This window comes from Dermochelys coriacea, chromosome 7, assembly GCF_009764565.3.
Source record: "Dermochelys coriacea isolate rDerCor1 chromosome 7, rDerCor1.pri.v4, whole genome shotgun sequence".
NCBI classification, from domain to species: domain Eukaryota; kingdom Metazoa; phylum Chordata; order Testudines; family Dermochelyidae; genus Dermochelys; species Dermochelys coriacea.
Genome location: NC_050074.1, coordinates 107,634,112 through 107,656,186, shown reverse-complemented (window position 1 = coordinate 107,656,186; position 22,075 = coordinate 107,634,112). Strand labels below are relative to the sequence as shown.

General features: G+C 40.6%; 1 protein-coding gene and 1 long non-coding RNA gene across 9 annotated transcripts in view; one reads left to right on the top strand and one right to left on the bottom strand.

The window, feature by feature from the left end:
* Nucleotides 1–22,075, top strand: part of PLEKHA1 (pleckstrin homology domain containing A1) — an 82,661-nt gene that overhangs the window by 37,468 nt on the left and 23,118 nt on the right. For all 8 annotated transcript variants that reach the window (XM_038409959.2, XM_038409963.2, XM_038409961.2 and 5 more), the window contains 2 exons: nt 17,419–17,550; nt 18,559–18,702. In XM_038409959.2, coding sequence (XP_038265887.1) covers nt 17,419–17,550; nt 18,559–18,702 — 276 coding nt within the window. The remainder of the gene's footprint in view (nt 1–17,418; nt 17,551–18,558; nt 18,703–22,075) is intronic.
* LOC122460911 lies at nt 10,821–11,194 on the bottom strand. The gene is made up of 2 exons (XR_006282525.1): nt 11,006–11,194; nt 10,821–10,964 (listed from the first exon to the last, which is right to left on the bottom strand). It is a non-coding gene; the product is annotated as an uncharacterized LOC122460911 (long non-coding RNA).

The following is a 22,075-nucleotide window of genomic DNA, read 5'->3' as shown; positions in this document are numbered from 1 at the left end:
GGGGCTTTGATATTCAGTTGCATCTAATGCAAACTGCTTGTATATCATGGCATTCCACAGATCCTGACAGTGAAGGGATAATTTAACAAATAAGCTGCTCTCATAGAGGTTGTTACATTTTTGTCTTGCACCAGACCAGCTTGTTACCACATGACCAACAACGCCCACAGGTTACATCTGATCTCTTCATGAAGCATAAGTTACTTTAGCTTGTTTTCCTTTGTGCCATTTCAGAGAAGAAACGTCATAAGTATGCTTCCAAATCAACACATAAGGACTCAGACTGAGCACGGGTACAAGTATTTGTACTCCAGCTCCCAGTTTTCAGTAACCTGCTCCTCTTTAGGGGCCTAGGGAAGTGGCATTTCTAAGTGTTGACATTGTTGCTATTTGATTTAGTTCAGTTTTTTTGGTGGAATTACAAATATATTTGTAAAAATATTTTGTTTCTACTTTAGGTTTGTTACTATTGCTTTCCAGTTAGGAAATAAACTGTATTAAAGAAATGTATTAGATAGTATTTGATCCTTATTTTTAAAAAATACCTAAATAGAAACTCTTTGAGGATATCACACACAGAAGTACGCTACAGTGTTAGCATTTTAAAAATGGAGTAAAATATGTTCACTTAAAAATTAGTAGGATTTTTTAATGTTAAAAGCTGCATAGCTTTTACTAATTGAGTACTTTATTGCAGTTCAAAATCAAGGAATTTAGTTTGCCAGAGGTGATTATAACATGTCAAATTTGCATTTCAAAAGGGCTGAATATGATGAGTAGGCTTCATTGGCCTAAAACAAGTCCGATTGTTTAAATACTGGCCAATTGTTTTGTGCTAGTTTGTTTTAAAGTTATTAGATAAGAGTTATCTGAGAATTCTACCTAACTTAAGGAGAAGATTCCAAGTATAATATGAAGTCATAACAGTTGACTAGTTTTTCATAAGTATGTAGGTAGTGGCATTACTTATTGGAACTAACAACATTCTAGGCAGTGTTGAATTTTATTGCATTTTATTTACTAATTTTTTCAAAATGTAACCTGTAAACATATATCTGGTAGTTCAGTGCATTCTGTAGTTACTGTTACAGATTAGAATATTCTTTTGGCACAGGGAGTCGGGATTCCTGAAATTAAATTTTATTGGGTTTAGATTGTTTTAGTTCTAGGTATCAAGTACCAGTACCACTTACCAAATTTGGGCTTAAACTCTGCCAACTAGGTAACTTCATTTGAGTTTGAAATACTCTGTAACATAAGGATCTTATTGTGATAATTTATGGAGTGTCTCCATTATTGATAGGAGTGCTACATCTCCTCATTGGGCTCAGAGCCTGAGGGACAGATATTGCCTTCACACTCTTTAGATTGCTGAACTGGTCACGGAGCAGGGACTCGGCTTCTAAGCCCTCATATGATGTCGTCCTGTTCGAACAACCCAGATGCAAAATACCTTTCTTAGCCTTGCTGGTTGTGGCCTGTCCCAAGGGAACTTAGGGCCCCATCAGTCTCTCTCATGGGAAGAAGATCCCCCATCCTCTTGTATAAGAATCTATTGAGCAGGCATATCAGCTTGTACACCTCACCACAGGGTTGGACACTATTAAGGAAGAAGGAATCATGGAGGAACCCCTAGATGTACTTCCACATATTTCCTCCTCTTCGGAGGACACTCTTATACTTGAGTCCACTTCTTCGCCACCAGAGGATTTCAAGGTCTTTCAGTACCTGAAAAGAGAAATTGGCCATTATAACAAAGCGACCTTTGGCGGAACACTACTGAGAGTATCAATTCAGGACAAATTGCTTAAAGCAGGGCAGTCACAGCCCAAGGCTGGGGGTCCTTCACTACTAAGGCACACCAAACCAGCTAAACAGAGAAGACTTTGGTTTTACCCCACTGGCTAACCAGAAGTATTCCTTTCTACCCTTTGAGCCAACCATGACTTCGGTGAGTGGTTAGGGCACTCATCTGGACATGCTGAGTGCACAAGCCTGTGGTCATCTCAAGAAGTCTCTCTCCTCATAAACGTGCTGGCACTATGAGTCAGTGTTCAAGACCTTTATGCCCATCATCAAGAATTGGGTAGTGCAAGTGGTTATATACAACTCCAGTGCCATGTGTCCTCTCAACAGACCCGACGTGCCAGAGCAGCTCAGTTGTGTCAGGAGGCAATCTGTTTATGGAACTTATGCATCAGAAATGGAGTGACACTGAAAGCTTTCTATATGCTGGACGTGAAAAATGCCATTGTGAAGTGAAAACGCAGGATTTTTGTTGACCATCATGAGTGGTCTGTCAGAAGGGACATCCTTCTCTAGATCATCCAGCAGTGGGGAATATCTGATGATAGATTTATTCACCACCAACCTGAACAACAAGGTTGTTTTGCTCCAGGGCTGGCCTTGCTCCTGGTTCCATGACAGATGCTTTTCTTTTTCTGTGTCTGGTCAGCTGCTAATATATATTTCTATCCAGTTCCTCTAATCCTCAGGGTAGTCAGAAAACTGAAGAGAGAAGGCAGTGTTGATCCTAGTAGCACTGGCTTGGCCGAGGACAGTGCTGGTTCACAGACCTGCATTAACTTTGTCAGGCTACCAATGAATTTCTTCTGCTAAAGGGCTTTCTGTCTGAGAATCAAGATCAGTCTCTGCCCCCCAACCTTCAATCTCTCCACCTCATTGCATGGATGATTTCTGGCTAAATCCTAGTGGGAAAACTGTGTCCAAAGATGTCCAAGCTTTCTGCTATTTATCAGAACAGGATTCTAGAACTACCTGTGTGGCAAAGTGGAAGAGATTTTCTGTTACCTGTCACCACATTGCATGGACATTACACCTCCACTGGATTACTTGATACAACTGAAGTAATCAGGCCTTTCAATCAGTTCCATGAGGTTCACCTGGCTTGCATTTCTGCAGCTCACATGCCAATAGAGGTGTTCTTGGAGTTCTCTCCCCCTCTGGCTTCCAGATTTTTGAAAGGTCTAATTAATGGCTACCCTAAGAATAACGTGCGTCTTGGACCGCATCCAAAGTTCATGCCAAAGATCTTTACCTGAATTGAATTAATCTGTTCTTTTTCGAGTATTTTTTTTCCTAAACCTCATGTGACACTGAGCCTGTGAGGGTTAAGCAGCCAGCAGACTAAATGACCCAAAATCAACCTTTAAGGATATACTAGAAAAGTATTGAAATGGTAAACAAGACCATTTCTTGTAGATAGTTAGCAGCCATGCTAAATGAGTAGAAAAGAAAAGAGTACTTGTAACAAATTTGTTAGTCTCTAAGGTGCCACAAGTACTCCTTTTCTTTTTTGCAAATACAGACTAACATGGCTGCTACTCTGAAATCTGCTAAATGAGTAGCATTCTTTAAATGTAAGACTATTGTCGGAGAATCAGAAGTAAATACTAATTGTATTTGTCTGTTTACCTATATTTTGTTAGAAGCTTAACAGTGTGATCTAATTAACTAGTAGAAGCTTAACTTTGGTTCCTGCCTGTAATGTTTCATTACTATATCATATTCAGAGTTAAAGGAATATTAACATTTAGATGAAACTTGTGGTGTAATATCATTCTTTATTTCTCTTTGAAGTTTGTAGTAAACTACCTATGAACGGTTACCGTTTGAATAGTTAGTTGCCTTATGTTAGTGAAGGCAACTAGTTACCAGTGTATGCCTAAAGTAGTTTTACTTCAAAGCAACAATGTTTATTACCTATTCTTCATCCAAGAAATGCCTGCTGTGATCACTAGCTGCCAAAAGGTTTGCGCTGAGCTTCAGCTATAAAAACTTTGGGACCTGATCCTTACTATCTCAGATCTGCTTAAATTTTGTCAGGGGAAGTTCAAGCCGCAAGTCTGAGGTCTCCAGGTCTATTCTGTATTATCCCTGCAAATTCTCATGGAAGAATCTGAACAAACTCTACACATGGACTGCCCATATATAATCTATTGAACTGTTTCTGGAAGGACTAATACAAACCAGCAGCCTCACCATCTCTGCTATGAAACTGACCTAAGAATTTTATTCATATCTGTATGTATAATCTTTTAAATGTAGTAACTTATTTTTTTAAAAAAAATCTTAGATTAGTTAATAAGAATTGGCTATAGCTGTGTATTTGGGTAAGATCTGAAATCTATATTGACCTGGTGAGTAATGTGTCCTATCTCTTGGGATTGGTAAACTTTCTTAAGGTTTTAAGTAACCCTCAGTTTATGGACTTGACTGTCTGGATGGGAGCCAAAGACTGGATTGCTTAAAGGGAAATGTATTTTAGCTACTGGGTAACAAGTAAGATAGTACAGAAACTGTTTTGTTACTGGCTTGGTGAATCTAATTAGAAGAATTGATCACCAGTTTTGGGGATCGTCTGCCCTATTATTTGCAGTTTTCCCTGATTGAGCATTCTCAATATAGCCCCTCCAGCGACACTTCATTCTTTCAAAGTAGAGGAAACATTTTATACTTTAAATATTTGCCATTCTACCTCCACACCACTAAGGTGTTCAGAACCTCTCTAGTAAGCCTTATGTAGCCTATGCTGAGAGGGTCAAAGGTCAGCCAGTGTTAACACAGTGTATATCACCCTGGATCTCTGACTGTCTCAAGCTTTGCTATGATCTTCTGCACTAGAGTAACAGCTGATTCCACCACAGCCAACTCCACTTCATCAGCCTTTCTGAGTAACATTCCCATAATGGACATGGGTGTAGTGGTGACATGGTTGGCTGTACATTCCTTTTCCTGACTCTCTTCACTCAAGCCTCTGGTGATGATGCAAGCTGTGGCAAGTCCATGTTGCAGTTGCTGTTCAGATTATCTGGAGTCCCACCACCTGTAAGAGAAGTGCAACAGTCACCTAAAGTGGCATGTATATGTGCATAATCACTTGAAGAAAAAAATGGTTACTTACAGTAACTGTTCTTCGAGATGTGTTGTGCACATATGCATTCCAGGACCCTCCTTGCTACTTTGGTTAATATTGGCATAAGCTGTAAGAAGGAGACGAAGGTTTTTAACCATCAGAGGAGTGAAGTTTTGGAATAACCTTCCAAGGGAAGCAGTGGGGGCAAAAGATCTATCTGGTTTTAAGATTCTACTCGATAAGTTTATGGAGGAGATGGTATGATGGGATAATGGGATTTTGGTAAGTAATTGATCTTTAAATATTCAGGGTAAATAGGCCAAATCCCCTGAGATGGGATATTAGATGGATGGGATCTGATTTACTATAGAAAATTCTTTCCTGGGTATCTGGCTGGTGAATCTTGCCCATGTGCTCAGGGTTTAGCTGATCGCCATATTTGGGGTCGGGAGGGAGTTTTCCTCCAGGGCAGATTGGAGAGGCCCTGGAGGTTTTTTTGCCTTCCTCTGTAGCATGGGGCATGGTTGACTGGAGGGAGGCTTCTCTGCTCCTTGAAGTTTTGAACCATGATTTGAGGACATTCAATAGCTCAGACATGGGTGAGGTTTTTCATAGGAGTGGTGGGTGACATTCTGTGGCCTGCGCTGTGCAGGAGGTCGGACTAGATGATCAGAATGGTCCCTTCTGACCTTAGTATCTATGAATGGAGAGGGAGGCAGTAGATAGGCCCCTTTTATACTCTTGGCTGCGCATGAGAGCAGGGATGCTTGTGCCCCCTAGTGGTACTTCTGGCAAAAGTCTGACTCAAGTGCATTGCTGGCCACGCATCAAAAGAGAAAACCAGTATGTGTTGTGCACATATACATTCATCAGATAAGTATATTGATTTATGGCTGGTATATTTGTGTGTATAATGTACTGTGGAAAAGACTAGTATGATACTTCACTGTGGCACTCTAAAAATTATTTTGCAAATATTTGATTTCTTCCAGTATATGTACTCAAAAAATATTCTGGGGATGGCATTCTTAATACAAAAAATATACATTTTTAAAAGCCTGAATTTCAATAATTGTAAGTGATCCAAGTCTTGTTGTGCTGATATCTGCTAGCTTTATTAGTTACATTGTGTATGATTTGTATAACTGCTACTAGGTCTAATTTTCTTGTGTATACTGTAGATAAGCTGATTTTGAAAAATGAGAAAATACCTTTTTTTCTCAAATATATAATTCCTCTACTTTTGTCAGTCTGCAAATCAGTAGAATGTTTACCAAATTGGTAAACATGGTATCACTCACTCACTTCTGGATTGGTTAGTGTTTAAAACTAGATATTTCCTTTAAAAATACTCTGCTTTGAAAGACTCCCTAGGGGAAATCAAGCGTCAGAACCACAGGGCATGGCAGAAGTTTGTCACTTTTACCATACGAGATATTTTGAGGATCGAAGAGCAAGCCTGCTCAGAAAGTACACTTCCACATGCCTTCGCGACCTCGGGCACCCAATGATCAGGGGTACTCATCTGTAAAAATCATTTTGCTACTTGTTTCAGGATGGCCCACCTGAGTAATATGTTGCATACAATAAGAGTGTAAAAGAAATAAAGGTAGAATGTCTGTCTGTTTCTCATCTGTCCAGGTAATTGGTTCTGTTTTTGTGCTCCTGATATTAGTCTACTTCAAGGCCCTTTACGGCTAATCCCCAGGCTACCTATTTTTTGATTCACTATTGTGAGATTGACTCGCAATGCCAGCCTCTTTCACCCACCAGTTAAATTTTCAAACAAGCGCTTTCGTGCCTTGTCCTTGTAAACCTCTTCAAAGCCATTTAATTGTTCTCGTTCAAATACCTCCTTTAAAAATGTCCTTTGTCTTGGTGCCTAGTAAAATCTTGGCAGTGGTTAGACGGCTAGTTTGCTGAGAGAACTGTCATGCTGACCAGTACTGTCTCATTGTTTCCTTCTACTCCTCTGTTGGTCAGTCTGAATCCATCTGTTCTCTCTATATTTAAATTGTAAGCTCTTTGGGGCAGGGATCATATATTTGTGTGTGTGTGTGTGTGTTTGTACAGCACCATGGAGCGCAATGAAGCCCTAATCCATGACTAGGGTTCCTAAGTGCTGTAATAATACTTGGGGAATGCGGGCAGAAAGACTTGATTGAGAAGTCCTGCTGGATCAAACTCATCTACATGTTTAGCTAATGGCAGACCTTTCTGAATTCACAAAAATGCCTTGAATTTGGGAAAACCCCTGATACCTAGGATCTCGTAGTTTAGTTCCAGAGGGTCACTTTCATTGAAAATAGATTTCAGAGGCAGCTGAGAGGGTATGGCAACTTTTTTCTTATTGATCAAGTTGGTATGATTGGAAGACTTCTTACCAATAATTTCCTGTCTGCTAGCAGTGGCTACCACAATTCTGAACATCTGGGCTCATGGAGGTGGATCAGCATTTTGGCACTACGTGCTATGGTCAGGCCTTCTCTTTTCCCACTTGCCACCAGATGAGTTACGTTAAATCTATAAATTTACATCACATTATTAACGAATACTCTGAATGTAATGAAATAACTGTACATTAGACCAAGAAAGACTGTCATGGTAAGATTTCATTTAATATCTGGCTTTTGGCTCACGAGCCACTGAGGTTGGATAAAGTGTGGGAGCTGCAAGTAAAAAGGAAATTATTGGTAAGAAATTTTCCGTTCTGCAGCCCTATGTCTCGCACAATTCTGGATGTTTGGGAAGTAGTGAGCAGTGAATGGATGTGGGGAGGGTTAAGAAAAAAGTTTGGTAGGAAAGAAATTATCACCTTCTTTTCATAAGCTCGCTCAAAAGTGTGCCTCCTGTAGGCAGTAACCCAGAAATAATGCAGACAGTTAACTTTAAACTGCTTAATGAAGGTGCTAGCTGTAGACCAAGTTGCCACTTGGCAAATTTCCTAAGAGGGCATACTTGCTTATTCAGCCCATGTGATTGCTTGGGATCTTCTAGACTGCACCTTGAAACAGAAGCCTCTGATGCTTTGTAAAATTCCTCAGTGCACAGTCTAATCCACTTATCAATGGAGGGCTTGGAGGTTGCATCCCTGGCGTTTTTGGTGGAAGGACACGGAGCATGATCTCATGAACTCTGTACACTTGCGAGAGACTCAACACTCTTCTGACATCTAATGTGTGCCACGTCTTTTCAGATGGACGTAGGTGTTTTGGATAGAACAAAGGAAGAACCTTTTTGAAAGCATGGAAGGAGAAATTAACTTTAGGAATAAAGGATTCTGTCATCCTGAGCACTACCTTGTCCTTGTGGAATGCACTGTAAGACTCCTGTATAGATAAGGCTGCTAGCTCTGACACTTGTCTGGTGGACATGACCGCTTTTAAGAAACAAGTCTTAATTGATGAGTAAAATGCCAACATGGAAGTCAAAGGCTCGAAGGGATGGTTGTTGAGGCCCCCAAAGCTTGCTGTAGGCCCCATTTTGGAAAAAGTGACCTGGCCCCTGGTCTGGCTAACTGGATTGCTCAGTGGAATCTGAGTACATGAGGGTTTCTTCCAGGGAGCCCAAGGATCCTGCGAAAGAGTATGCTACTAAGAGCAGACATGCAATGGTACTGGAATGACCTCTGTCTATGCCACCTTCTTGGAGAAAATCCAGAATGTCTGGACTTCCTGGATTTCTGGGATTTGCCTTGTGCTCTTGGCAGCTGTTGACTTTGGATCTGATAGAGAAGTATGCTTTCAGTATTGATGATGTCCTAGAGAAAAGCAATGTCTTAATGACTCTGGAGGACAGACCCAGATCTTCTAGCACTTCGCTTTCAATAGCCAGGTTGTTAGCTGATGCTGTTCCAGGTCTGGATGAAGAAGACAATCTTATGAGAAATTGTCTGGTTTCCACAGAAGCTTGGTACAGGCTCCAATTTCAGGTCTATATGGTCTGAAAACCAATACTCGTGTTTTTTCTGGACCACCTTCAACAGTAGTAGAAAGGGTGGCAATGTGTAGGTCCTGTGTCCAGCTGTGTGATAAGGCATTTGTCCCCATGAGTCTGGGATTGTTTCCCTGGTGAAGTATTTCAACTTCTCTGTGTCCATACGATTCACTAACAGGTTGGTTGAAGGGAGCCTGAACGTCTGAAAGATGAGATTGAAAATCTTCTGATTCAGGCACCACTTAGAGTTGATCCTGCACCTGCTGACCCAGTCTGCCCTTCAGTTCAGATTCCCTTTTATGTGGATAACTGTGAGGGAAAGGAGAAACTGATCCACCCACCTTATTTTCTTCCACGTGTAGTGCCGAGCTCCTTGATTTCCATTGGTTATTTAAATATATAGCTGTAGTTGTATTGTCTGACTGAACCAGAAACCACATGGCTCCCCCACCATCTCCCGACCTCAATTCCACTGTTTTTTCCTTTGGAGAGGTATCTCTTTCTTCTCTGATACCTCTGTGAATACATAGGCCAGTAGGAGCATTTCTGTCTTGAGGGCTTGTCTGTTGTCTCTAGTGCATGGGTTTTGCCATGTTGTCAGCCACCACCTTTCCAGCTCTTCTACGAAAAGGAGGCAGCAATTAAAGTTGGCCAAGCATAGGACCTGCTTTGAGTAGATATCCATCTTCCAGGATTGGAGCTGTAGGTGGTGCCTGGCTGTTGGGCTGGAATCCTTGGCTTAAGCTGAGAACTTCATTGCATCCTTTGAGGTGTCAGCTACAAATCCTGTTGCTAGGGAGACTTTCTTTAAAATTGAACCAAGGTTAAGGCGATCTCTGTCCTTGAGGAAAAAAAGAAAAGGAGTACTTGTGGCACCTTAGAGACTAACGAATTTATTTGAGCATAAGTTTTCGTGAGCTCCAGCTCACTTTATCGGATGAAGTGAGCTGGAGCTCACGAAAGTTTATGCTCAAATTTGTTACTCTAAGGTGCCACAAGTACTCCTTTTCTTTTTGTGAATACAGACTAACACAGTTGCTACTCTGAAATCTGTCCTTGAGGACTCTGAGATCTAGCCAGGAGAGAGATGATATTGCAAAGCAGATAGCTACCTGGGATGCACTGAGGGTGGCAGAGGAGGCCTCGAAGTCCCTTTTTGAGAGTGGCCTCGCTCTTTCTATCTCTGAAATCCTTGGGGTAGAACTTGCCTTTTGAGGGAATTACCATATCCCTTGCAAGAGATGCTACAGCAGCTTCAACCTGTGGCATTTCAGCAATAGAGTCCTTCGGTTTTTGATGTAGAGCCTGAGGGTTGCTCTTAATGTGCTTGCCCTTTTCAGGCTTATTTCTTTAATCCTTAATCACTTCCTCAAAGGAGGAGTGAAAGGGTATTGCAGTTTTGAGAGGATTTTAAGGGGAGAATTTACTCTGAGGCTTGCTCTTGGGATTCTGTTCAGGTTGAATTTGAATTGTGAAGACAATCTTACTGCACATAGTCTAGAATTGCTCATGGAGGGAAAACCTCGGATATATTCTTTGAACCCAATAGCTTGCCGCCTTCAGTGGGAGGGAGAAGAGGAGGAAGAAGTCAGAACTTGTACCTCCTGGATTGTCGGTGGTTCTTCTCTCTTCTTCCCCTCCCTCCCCCGGTCCTTTATTTACTTCAGGTTTTTTTAGCTGTTTTTGGATGTGTTGGGTAGAAGTTCTGCTTTTGCTTTGAGGCATTTTAAAACTTGCCTTCCTTAGGGTCTGAAGCCCTCTCGAGATCTGTGTCTGAATACTCCCCCTCTGGGAGCCATTCCCTCCCAAGAGGGTGGAGGGGACTTGCCAGAGCCCCTTGAGTAAATTGGGATGGAAGGGTGGAAGCCCAGTTCTTTAAGACTTGTGGTGAGGAGTATGGTGAACAGACTTGTGACCCTACAAATCTCCCTCTTGGTTCTTCAGGAGTCACCTGGGACTTACCCCTGAATTGACTGCCTGGGGAGGTTCTTGTTTTTGGACCCTCTCGCTGCTCTGTAAATCGAGCATCACTTGATTTTCACGTGGTGCTCTCTTAGCTTCTCTGCCATACTTGAATAGGGGCAGAGGAGCAGACAGGGAGATGCTGCAGCAGAGAGTCAGGCTGGGTTAAACCACCAAACTGTTAACTGACCTAGGAAGAAGACTAACACGGCTGCTACTCTGAAAACTGACCTAGGGAGGATCAGTAAGCTGAAAAGATGAAACTGCTCACTACTGCCCCAGATGAGAAGAAGAAAAAAATTGTATAACGAATGAGGGCGGGCGCAATTGAACAGCCTGCTGCTGCAGAGGCAGAAAATCTGTTGACAAGTGGGAACAGAGGTCAGAAAGTATGGTGCCAAAATACTGATCTGCATCTGTGAGCTGCAAAATGGAGGGAAGCAGCCCAGATGTCCAGAATTGTGGGAGAAGCTGGGTTGCAGAATCAATTTTTTTTTTCCTGTTAGATTAAAGCAGTAGTTCTCAAACTGTGGGTCGCGACCCTGTTTTAATGGGGTCGCCAGGGCTGGCATTAGACTTGCTCGGGCCTAGGCTGCAGCCAAAAACCTGAGCCCCACCACCCAAGGCTGCGGCCAAACCCTGAGAGCTTTTGCCCTGGGTGGCGGGGCTCAGGTTACAGCCCCCACCCGCCCAGGGCTGAAGCTCTCAAGCTTTGGCTTCACCCCCCTCCCCCAGGGGGGTGGGGCTCGGGCTTTGGCCCCCCTGCCCAGGGTGGAGGGGCTTGGGCTTCAGTACCCCTTCCTGGGGTCATGTAGTAATTTTTGATGTCAGAAAGGGGTTATGGTGCAATAAAGTTTGAGAAACCCTGGATTAAAGCATGGACTGTAGTCAAGGCCCCTCATGTTCTGCTGCAGAATTTAGGTCCAACTTGTTACAACATACTTGGATTCTACAATATTCTAATGTGGTATGCTGGTAATCCTGCAACAGCTTTTCAGTTTTTTAAAACTAGATTTTTAATAATTTCAGACCAAATGAATACAATTTATACAGTAATCCTGATTTTATTTAAATGTTTATGCTGTCTCTATTTTCATTTTTATTCTAACATGCCACAGAGCTATGTTAATCCTAATAACTGCATTATAGAAGCCCTGACAGTGGGAGAAGAGATGGGAATTTTGGCAGTGGGAATGGGAACAACTGAAGCTCATAATATCTGAAGAAGTGTTGGAGGAATTGGGATAAAGAAGACAGGCCATCTCTCTCTCTGAGCTGTTTAAGGTTATGTGAAAGATCAGGGAAGGCAGCAACATTGTTTTACTTCATATTTAGTTCATGTTTTGAAAAACTTTTTTCTTCACAAGAATAAGTAGGTGACATATTTTCGAAAACGTGTCAAGTTTAGGTTTTGGAGCATTGTTCAGTGGCAAAGCATTCTGTGGAAAATTCTTCGGCTGCACATTCACAGAATGCATCGACTAGTGAAAGAGTGTGCAAGAGAGAGAGAGGAGCGGACATAGCATTTTATAGGGAAGACCATGTGACTACAGTGCATAAAAACACACTGCTTATACATACTTTGACTCTTTCCTCCATTATTGAGTTCTGCTTATATGGTTTGAGTAGTGCCCTACTAAATTCACTGCCACGAAAAACGCATCACAGATGGTGAAATCTGGTCTTGTGTGCTTTTACCCTATATATACCAATTTCATGGGGGAGACCAGAGTTTCTCAAATTGGGGCTCCTGACCCAAAAGGGAGTTGGGGAGAGTCACAAGATTATTTTACAGGGGATTGTGGTATTGCCACCCTTACTTATGCACTGCTGCCTTTAGAGCTGGGTGGCTGGAGAGTGGCGGCTGCTGACTGAAGGCCCAGCCCTGCAGGCAGCAACACAGAAGTAAGGGTGGAAATACCATACCATGCGATCCTTACTTCTGTGCTGCTGCTGGCAGTGGACTGCCTTCAGAGCAGGGCTCCTGGCCAGAAGTAGCTGCTCTCTGGTCACCCAGCTCTGAAGGCAGCGCTGCCACCTGCGGCAGCGCAGAAGTAAGGGTAGCAGTACAACAGTACCCCCTACAATAACCTTGTGACAGCCCCCTTTTCGCATCGGCACCCCTATGATTACAACTCCATGAAATTTCAGATTTAAATAGCTGAAATCATTAAATTTACTATTTTTAAAATCCTATGACTGTGAAATTGACCAAAATGCATGGTGAATTTGGTAGGGCCCTATTTATGAGCAATAAAGGAGTCGACTATATGTGGACAAATTTTTGTAGTATCCAGATTTGACTGGGTGCAGTGTGTCGTGGGATGCTATAGAGGAACTGGTTCCAACCTCTTGATTGTGACGCCAATTCCAGGACTGCTGTAAACTGCTCTGGCCAGATATAGTAGCTCTGGAGGGCTATTATGCCAGTCATGAAACCTAGACTGCAGTAACTTTGAGGCCCTTATTCTTGATGACTCTTATATGTCCACTTTGTTGGGAGCTGCAGGAGTTGGTGGTATAGGAACTGGCTACTCTGAGTATTCCCAGCAAAAAGATCCAGAGTGGAACAAAGGAACTGGATCTGACCAACAAATCTGGCCCACAATTTCCCACCATATATTTAAGGATATTTCTATAGAAACATTTTTCTTCTATGAAAAATATTTCTATCTTCTCTATGGCAACTCTAAATGAACCATACATTGCCATGTCGTCCTAAAATTGCCAACTACAAAATTTATAACTACTACCAAAGAGGAGTCAAAGGGAATTTTGTTCCTCATAGGAGGAGTAAGATGACACAGGCCGGATACAGGATTGAAGAAATGTACGTTCTTGTTGTTCAGATGTTGAGCCCCCCAATTACTTGAACAAAGTTGAAATTAACTTTCACTTTTATTATTATTTATTATTCTTGTAAATTGCATTGAGAACATCATGAAATTATTTAAAATTATCTGTTAAAATCTTAAATATGAACCTTCGTTGAATTAAGTTCATATATGATTTAATGGAATGGAATCCAATTAATCAAGATTTATAGAAGGCTTGACTGATTTTTAGCAATTAGATTGATACAAAGAGAATGACACAAGCTTCATCGCCTTTCTTCTTTTTTGTGTTTATCTTAGTGTGCTTTAGGAGCACAGCTATCAAAAGAATTAAGCATATTCCTAATTAGTGCTGTTTATCCAGTGAATAATTCGGCTGTACTTTTTGCAAGCAAACTGACCTAGGTAGTAATTTTCTGTCACGACTCTTAGAAACTTTAACATCCAATTTTCAATAGATTATTTCCAGTACCCAAACATTAAAGCCACTTAGAAGTAGTAGGTTTCAGAGTAGCAGCTGTGTTAGTCTGTATTCGCAAAAAGAAAAGGAGTACTTGTGGCACCTTAGAGACTAACACATTTATTTGAGCATAAGCTTTCGTGAGCTACAGCTCACTTCATCGGATGCAACAATGAACTTCATGCATCCGATGAAGTGAGCTGTAGCTCACGAAAGCTTATGCTCAAATAAATTTATTGGTCTCTAAGGTGCCACAAGTATTCCTTTTCTTTTTTTCAGAAGTAGTAGTTGTCTTTTCCCATTGTATTTGTGTTTATAAGTAAAAGCTATTATAACTGAGACTTCGATTAGACTAGATTTGAGAATTGTAAAGCTCATAAAGCAAAATACTTTCTCTTTTGAAGAACAAGAAAAGTTGCTCCCTTAATTATACTCCAGACCAAGATATACAATTTTTAAACTTAGATCAGCCATACATCTGATATTTTTGAATTGCTCTCCCTTTCCTAAATTGGCCCTGGTTCTGGGGTTCTGATTTGTTTGAAAGCAGGCTAATCCAAGTCATAAAGATGTTACCTTTTGGAATAGAATGCATTTGTATTGCTTCCAACGATAGAAAACTATTCAGTTTTCAGATTTGGCACAAACTCAAGAACAGGCAGAATCAAGCTCCTGAAGAGCCTGCACCTTTTAGCTCAGCTTTAGCAGACTGACCTATTCAAAAGCATTCAAATATTAAAAATACTTTGGAAATACTGTCTTGATGTGAGACTTTGCAAGAGGGCTTATTCTCAGATGCTTGTGGGAGACAATTCAGTTGCAGAGGCACTATCGTGACTGCAGCTCCTACTGAGCCACAAGGAGCACAGTCAAACAAGGTGAAGAAGAAAAGGAGTAGCTGCCTCTCCTGATTATCAAATAGATAGATGCTTATTTTGCAACCATTCATGACTTGATTTTGTGTGAAACAACAAAGTTTTGTAAAGATTTTTCAGATGTGGAGACTGGGGCAGATGGTTTAGAACTTTTTGATTCTGACAAACTGGGATAAACATAGCCATATTTGAAAATGGCTAAGGCGGAACATTAACTGCTTTTACTTCAGGTAGTACCTTTAGAAATACCTGAACATTTTGTTTCACCAGATAATCCTATTTACAAAGGTTGGGTGTCAGTTTTAGACAGCTTTATAGATAGTTCCTAAAAGTTAGTTCCCTCAGCGCTTCCTGTTTGTTTTGGAAAGTACTAGATCTCCTATTTCCTTTCTTTGGTGCTCCTGTGATACAGTGATCTACTCCATCAGTACTCAGTATGAAGAGGTAAGTGGTATGACTCAGCATAGTCCCATTTGCCTTTTGTGTAGCTTCTATAACACACCTCACCTTTTATCCCCCTCCCTTGATGAAATAGTGCCAATTTTTGCTTGAAGGTAAGCTAATCATAGAATCATAGAATCATAGAATATCAGGGTTGGAAGGGACCCCAGAAGGTCATCTAGTCCAACCCCCTGCTCAAAGCAGGACCAAGTCCCAGTTAAATCATCCCAGCTAGGGCTTTGTCAAGCCTGACCTTAAAAACCTCTAAGGAAGGAGATTCTACCACCTCCCTAGGTAACGCATTCCAGTGTTTCACCACCCTCTTAGTGAAAAAGTTTTTCCTAATATCCAATCTAAACCTCCCCCATTGCAACTTGAGACCATTACTCCTCGTTCTGTCATCTGCTACCATTGAGAACAGTCTAGAGCCATCCTCTTTGAAACCCCCTTTCAGGTAGTTGAAAGCAGCTATCAAATCCCCCCTCATTCTTCTCTTCTGCAGACTAATGTCCAGAGATTTCTTACAGTAGTGTATCAAGTTGAGTAACTTGCATAAGCTGCATACAGTTCTTAATGCATCTTAAATTGCTGTGGAATACTAATCTTTGGAAGCTATTGTTAAACTCATCTTGCAATTTGTACACCCCTCTCCCCAAAATTCCATGTTAACGATTCGCGAAAAGAAAAGGAGTACTTGTGGCACCTTAGAGACTAACACATTTATTTGAGCATAAGCTTTCGTGAGCTACAGTTCACTTCATCAGAAGCCTACAGTGGGGAGATTTATATACATAGAGAACATGAAACAATGAGCGTTACCATACACTGTAACGAGCGTGATCGCTTAAGGTGAACCATTACCAGCAGGAGAGTGGGGGTGGGGGGGGGAACCTTTTGTCGTGATGATCAAGGTGGGCCATTTCTAGCAGATTCTAGAGAGATTGAAGTGTTCTCAGACTGGTTTTTGAATGTTATAATTCTTGATGTCTGATTTGTGTCCATTCATTCTTTTACGTAGAGACTGTCCAGTTTGACCAATGTACATGGCAGATGGGCATTGCTGGCACATGATGGCATATATCACATTGATAGATGCACAGGGGAACGAGCCTCTGATAGTGTGGCTGATGTGATTAGGCCCTATGATGGTGTCCCCTGAATAGATATGTGGACAGAGTTGGCAACAGGCTTTGTTGCAAGGATAGGTTCCTGGGTTAGTGGTTCTGTTGTGTGGTTGCTGGTGAGTATTTATTTGTTTCAGGTTGGGGGGCTGTCTGTAAGCAAGCCTGTCTCCCAAGATCTGTGAGAGTGATGGGTCGTCCTTCAGGGTAGGTTGTAGATCCCTGATGATGCGTTGGAGAGGTTTTAGTTGGGGGATGAAGGTGATGGCTAGTGGCGTTCTGTTATTTTCTTTGTTGGGCCTGTCCTGTAATAGGTGACTTCTGGGTACTCTTCTGGCTCTGTCAGTCTGTTTCTTCACTTCAGCAGGTGGGTATTGTAGTTGTAAGAATGCATGATAGAGATCTTGCAGGGAAACCTTTGTATCAATAGTAACTCTTTGCATTACAGTAGTACCTAGACACCAACTAGGTTTGTGGCCTCATTGTACCAAGCACAGTTCAGACATGTAGTAAGAATCCTAGTCCTAAAGAGCTTAATGACAAGGTGGGAGAAACTATTTCTATTTTACAGATGAGAAATTGTGGCACAGAGACACTGACTTGCTGAAGATTAGGTAGGGAGTTTGTGGCAGAGCTGGAAAGTGAACCCTGATCTCCTGACTCAGTCAAGTGTCTTAACCACAGATCAGGTTTTTTTTTCTGATATCAAACACAAATCTGTTGCAAACAGTTACCTATTGAGAGATTTCTTTAGAATTAAAAACTAGTTGTAGAAATCCTTTTGGAGACTGAAAGTGAGTGCTTGAATAATAACTGAGGCTTTTTAGGTACCTAAGCTTGGGGACTACTAGCTTTATTTTTAGTCTTAAGACAGGGGAAAACATCAAATTATTCATCATGTCTAACTTTTCAGGTACCAAAGCAGTCTGATCTGCTGTGTCAACCTGATAACTCAAATCGCCAAGTTGAAAATCCGGGTGGAAAGAAACAAGTGTCTTACAGAACAGAAATTGTTGGTGGTGTTCCCATCATTACACCTACTCAGGTAATAGCTTCATAACAAGTAAGGAAGTCTTATTAGTGGAAGAGTTGTGCTAGGTGTCTGTCTTGTCAGGATACTCTGACATACATTATTTTATCAATAATAAATTTGTCAACCCATCCATCCTCATCCAGAAGACTCATACTCTCATAAGCTTGCTTTTTAAATTGTTTACCTGATATGGTATCTAGGTGTCTCCAACTTTTTTACTTTTCTGTGACTGTCTGAAAGATTATACTTTTAACTGTTGACTTTTTTACTTCCAAGAATTACACCCCCTATGAGTTTGAATTTCTTGGCGTGAAATGAGTTTCTGACATGAGCAATGTCAAAGTTGTTCAAGTTAGTCGATTATTGAAGTTAACTGATATACTTGTTTTTGCATTTTGCAGTGGAGAAAGGAAAGGTACTGATTGGCTCAGAAAGCCAAGATTTTTATAAATGGTGTGCTGGAAACCTGACTGAAAATAAAAAGTTAGTAATGGTTAGATCTAAAAGTAGGTACACAGTAATTCTACTGATCTTGACACTGTGTACTATCTTATCCTCTTAAGTCACATTGGGGGATTAGTTGTTCTGAAGACTTGCATGACTGGCCCAAATCATAGTTTTGGAATTATCTAGACTGTTCTACTCCTAAACAAAGTCACTCCATGGATTAACTTTTTTTAAAAAGAGTAAAGATTTTGTTTCTTGGGTCTTCAACATACTATTTTTAATTGCTTTATCTGTTTTAATGTGTTCATAATCTGTTTTCAAACTGTGTAGTTTTGAGCAGTGCTTGGAGTACTCCCGTAGGCCTTATGTAGATAATTGTCACATTGATATTACTGCTATACTGCAGTGTCAGATATTTGCTGCTTCTAAACAAATGAGAGATGGGGTTTGTGTGCACAGGGTGGATCAAATACTAAGTTTAGGGAACCAAATACACTTTCATTTTCTGTTCTCATATCACTGGGCTTTGGAGCAAACGCTGAACAACCTGAACCTTTCTCTGATTCATTCTAGAAAGAAGAATTGAATGAATGTGGGGAAGGAGATGACAGAAATTACTTGAAACGGTCACAAAGCCACCTTCCTTACTTTACTGCTAAACCTCCCCCAGACAATGCTGTTATCAAAGCTGGCTATTGTGTTAAACAAGGCGCTGTGGTAAGTGATTTGGAGAATAATGCATTCCTCTTGTGAAGAACAGAGGCCCCAAAGTTATTACAGTTACTTTGCATGTTATACTGAGATCAATTGATACTGTTTTTTGTTTTTTACCAAATAACACTAATGTTGTTAAAATATTGAGGATAGTTAGAATTAGAATTTTATCAAATGGGTGGTGGTTCAGAAGTAGTAGTATGTGTTTTATCTCTGTATTAGGCGTATTTCAACTTTTGTGGGGATTTTTTGGTGCTTCCACTTGTTTTTGTATTAGGTTAAAATTTAAGACCTTTTGGAGAGGAAAACATTGCTGCACGTGGGTTTTAGACTAAGTGTGTAATTAAGGGATGCTCTTTGGCATGAGAACATGCAGCTATCTTTTTGTAATGAAAAGTGTATAGAAGGTATTTGGACTGAAGTAAAAGTTTACTGCATGCAGGATTTATAAAGTGTGAAGTGGTTAGGGAAAGTTTTTAGGTGTTCTGTGTGGTTTAGAGGAGCAATTATGCAATTTCAAAGGTGTGCAGGAGATTGGTGTGTAGCCAAACAGTTCAAGATTAAGGGATTTAGCATATGCTATATTCAAAGCTCTGCAAATTTGCAACATTGAAGTCTGGGAGCATGCAACTTTTTTTTATCGTCAGAAGCAGGAAGTCTGCCAAACAGACAGCGGGGCCGCTAGATGGCCAAGCTGTTAAAGAACACTCAAGGAAGACACGGGCATTGCGGAAAAAGTAAATGGGTTCTTTCTGTCAATCTTAACTGCAGAGGATGTGGGGGAAATATCCATATTGGAGCTATCCTTTTTGGTTGACAAATCTGAAGTACTGTCCCACATTGATGTGTCAATAGAAGATGTTTTAGAGCCAATTGATAAATTAAACACTAAGTCACCAGGAGCAGATGGTATTCACCCAAGAGTTGTGATGGAACTCAAATATGAAATTTCAACTCTACTAACTGTAGTATATAACCCATTTCATAAACAAGTCTGTACCAGATGACTGGAAAGTAGCTAATGCTGATTTTTAAAAAGGATTCTAGATGCAGTTGTAATCATTACAGGCTGGTGAGTCTAACTTGAGTATCAGGCAAATTGGTAGGAACTATAGCAAAGAACAAAATGATCAGACACACAGATAACTCTTCCCTAACAAATTGTGTTTAACACAGCTTTTGTAAAGGGAAGCCATGCCTCACTAACCTATTAGAATTCTTTGAGAGTATGAACAGATGAGTAGACAAGGATGACTCAGCTGATGTAGTATACTTAGATTTTCAGAAAGTTTTGGACAAGGTCCCTCACCAAAGACTCTTACAGACACTAAGTAGTCATGGGATAAGAGGGAAGGTCTCTCATGGATCAGTAGCTGGTTAAAAGATAGGAAACGAAGGGTAGGAATAAATGGGCAGTTTTCACAATGGAGAGAGGTGAACAGCAGGATCCTCCAAAGATCTGTATTGGGACCTGTACTATTCAACATACTCGTACATGATTGGAAAAGGGAGTGAACAGTGAAGTGGCACGGTTTGCATATGATGCATTATTCAATATAGTTAAGTCCAAAGCTGATTGCAAAGGGTTACAAAGGGATCTCACAAGACTGGGTGATTGGGCAACAAAATGGCAGATGAAATTCTGTGTTAAGTGCAAAGTAATGCATGTTGTGAAAAATAATCCCAGCTATATGTATATAATGATGGGTTCTAAATTTAGCCGTTACCACTCAGGAAAGGGATCTTGGAGTTACCATGGGTAGTTCTCAGAAAACTTCAGCTCAGTATGCAGCAATGCTTAAAAAAGTTAACAATGTTGGGGACTATTGGGAAAGGGATAAAAAATAAGACAAAGTATCATACCTTGAATAAGGCTCAGAGAAGAGAGACTGAAAAGATTAGGGCTGTTCCACTTAGAAAAGAGATGTCTAAGGGGTGGGGGATATGATAGAGGCCTATAAATACATGAATGGTGTGGAAAAAGTGAATAGAGAAGTGTTATTTTCCCACAGTACAAAAACTAGGGTCACCCAATGAAAAGAATGCGCAACAGGTCTAATACAAACAAGAGGAACCTTTGGAACTCATTGCCATGGGAGCGTATGTTGGCCAAAAGTATAATTTGGTTCAAAAAGGAATTAGATAAGTTCATGGAGGATAGGGCTATCAGTGCCTATTAAACAAGATGGTTATGGATGTAACTCCATGCTCAGGGCAACCCTAAACCTCTGATTGCTAGAAGCTGGGAAGAAAAGACAGGGCTGAATCACCCCAACTACCCTGTTCTGTACGCTGCCTCTGAAACTTTGGTATTTGCCACTGTAGGAGACAGGATAGTGAACTAGATTGGACCACCCAGTACAGCTGTTCTTATTAACTTGTTTCTCCTTTTTATTTTAGAAGGACACCAAAGAAATGCCACACACAAATAAGTTTAAAATGATGCTTAGGTTGCATGGTTAGACTCAAATCAGAATGTCAGTTACAATTGTGTGAAAACTTTGTCTACTCTTTGTGTGTGTGTGTGTGTGTGTGTGTGTGTGTGTGTGTGTGTGTGTGCGTGCATTATGTTAGTATTTACATTATCTTGTTTCTCAAACACCATGTAGAAAACTCATTTTCTAATCTGAGATGTGTACGCAGAAATACTGTATTCATAAGACTGAAGTAATATGAAAAGTATTACGTGAACTATGTATAACACAGTCCATATTAGGTGTGCAACTTACAATAACAGTGAAAATTTGTTTACTTATAGGCTGCATAAATTCATAGCCAAATTGCCTTTGTAGTATATGAGTACTGGCCACATTATTCAAATATATGAGGCGATACCGTTCAAGCAAAAAAAAAAAAAAAATATTAAGCCATTATCACATTATTAGTGGAAGGGTGTGTGTATATATAAACACCTATGTTTATATTAAACATTTTACTTTTTGATATACTAATTTATATGCAAACATATTAGTTCTTTTTTACTCATAGTTTAAGCACTATGTAATAGAAGTACATACTTCCTTCACCACCACTATTCAATGTACTTTCCTGCTTAATGTCTTCATAGTTGACTGGCGGCGCATTCCCTGGTTTTCTTTATATTTCTCTGAACAGAATAAGGTATATTTCTGGCCTATTCATATTTGCAATGTTGTTGTAGCCGTATTGGTCCCAGGAATTAGAGACAAGGTAGGTGAAGTAATACCTTTTAATGGACCAACTTGTCTCTTTCACCAAGAGAAGCTTTCAGTCTTACACAGAGGTCTTCATGTCTTTCTATTTTTTGTCCCTCTTGGTTTATCCCAGTTTTCTATTCAAGTAATCTTATCACTTTAATCCCATTTGTTATTCCAGGTCATTTGATGTGTATGAAGTG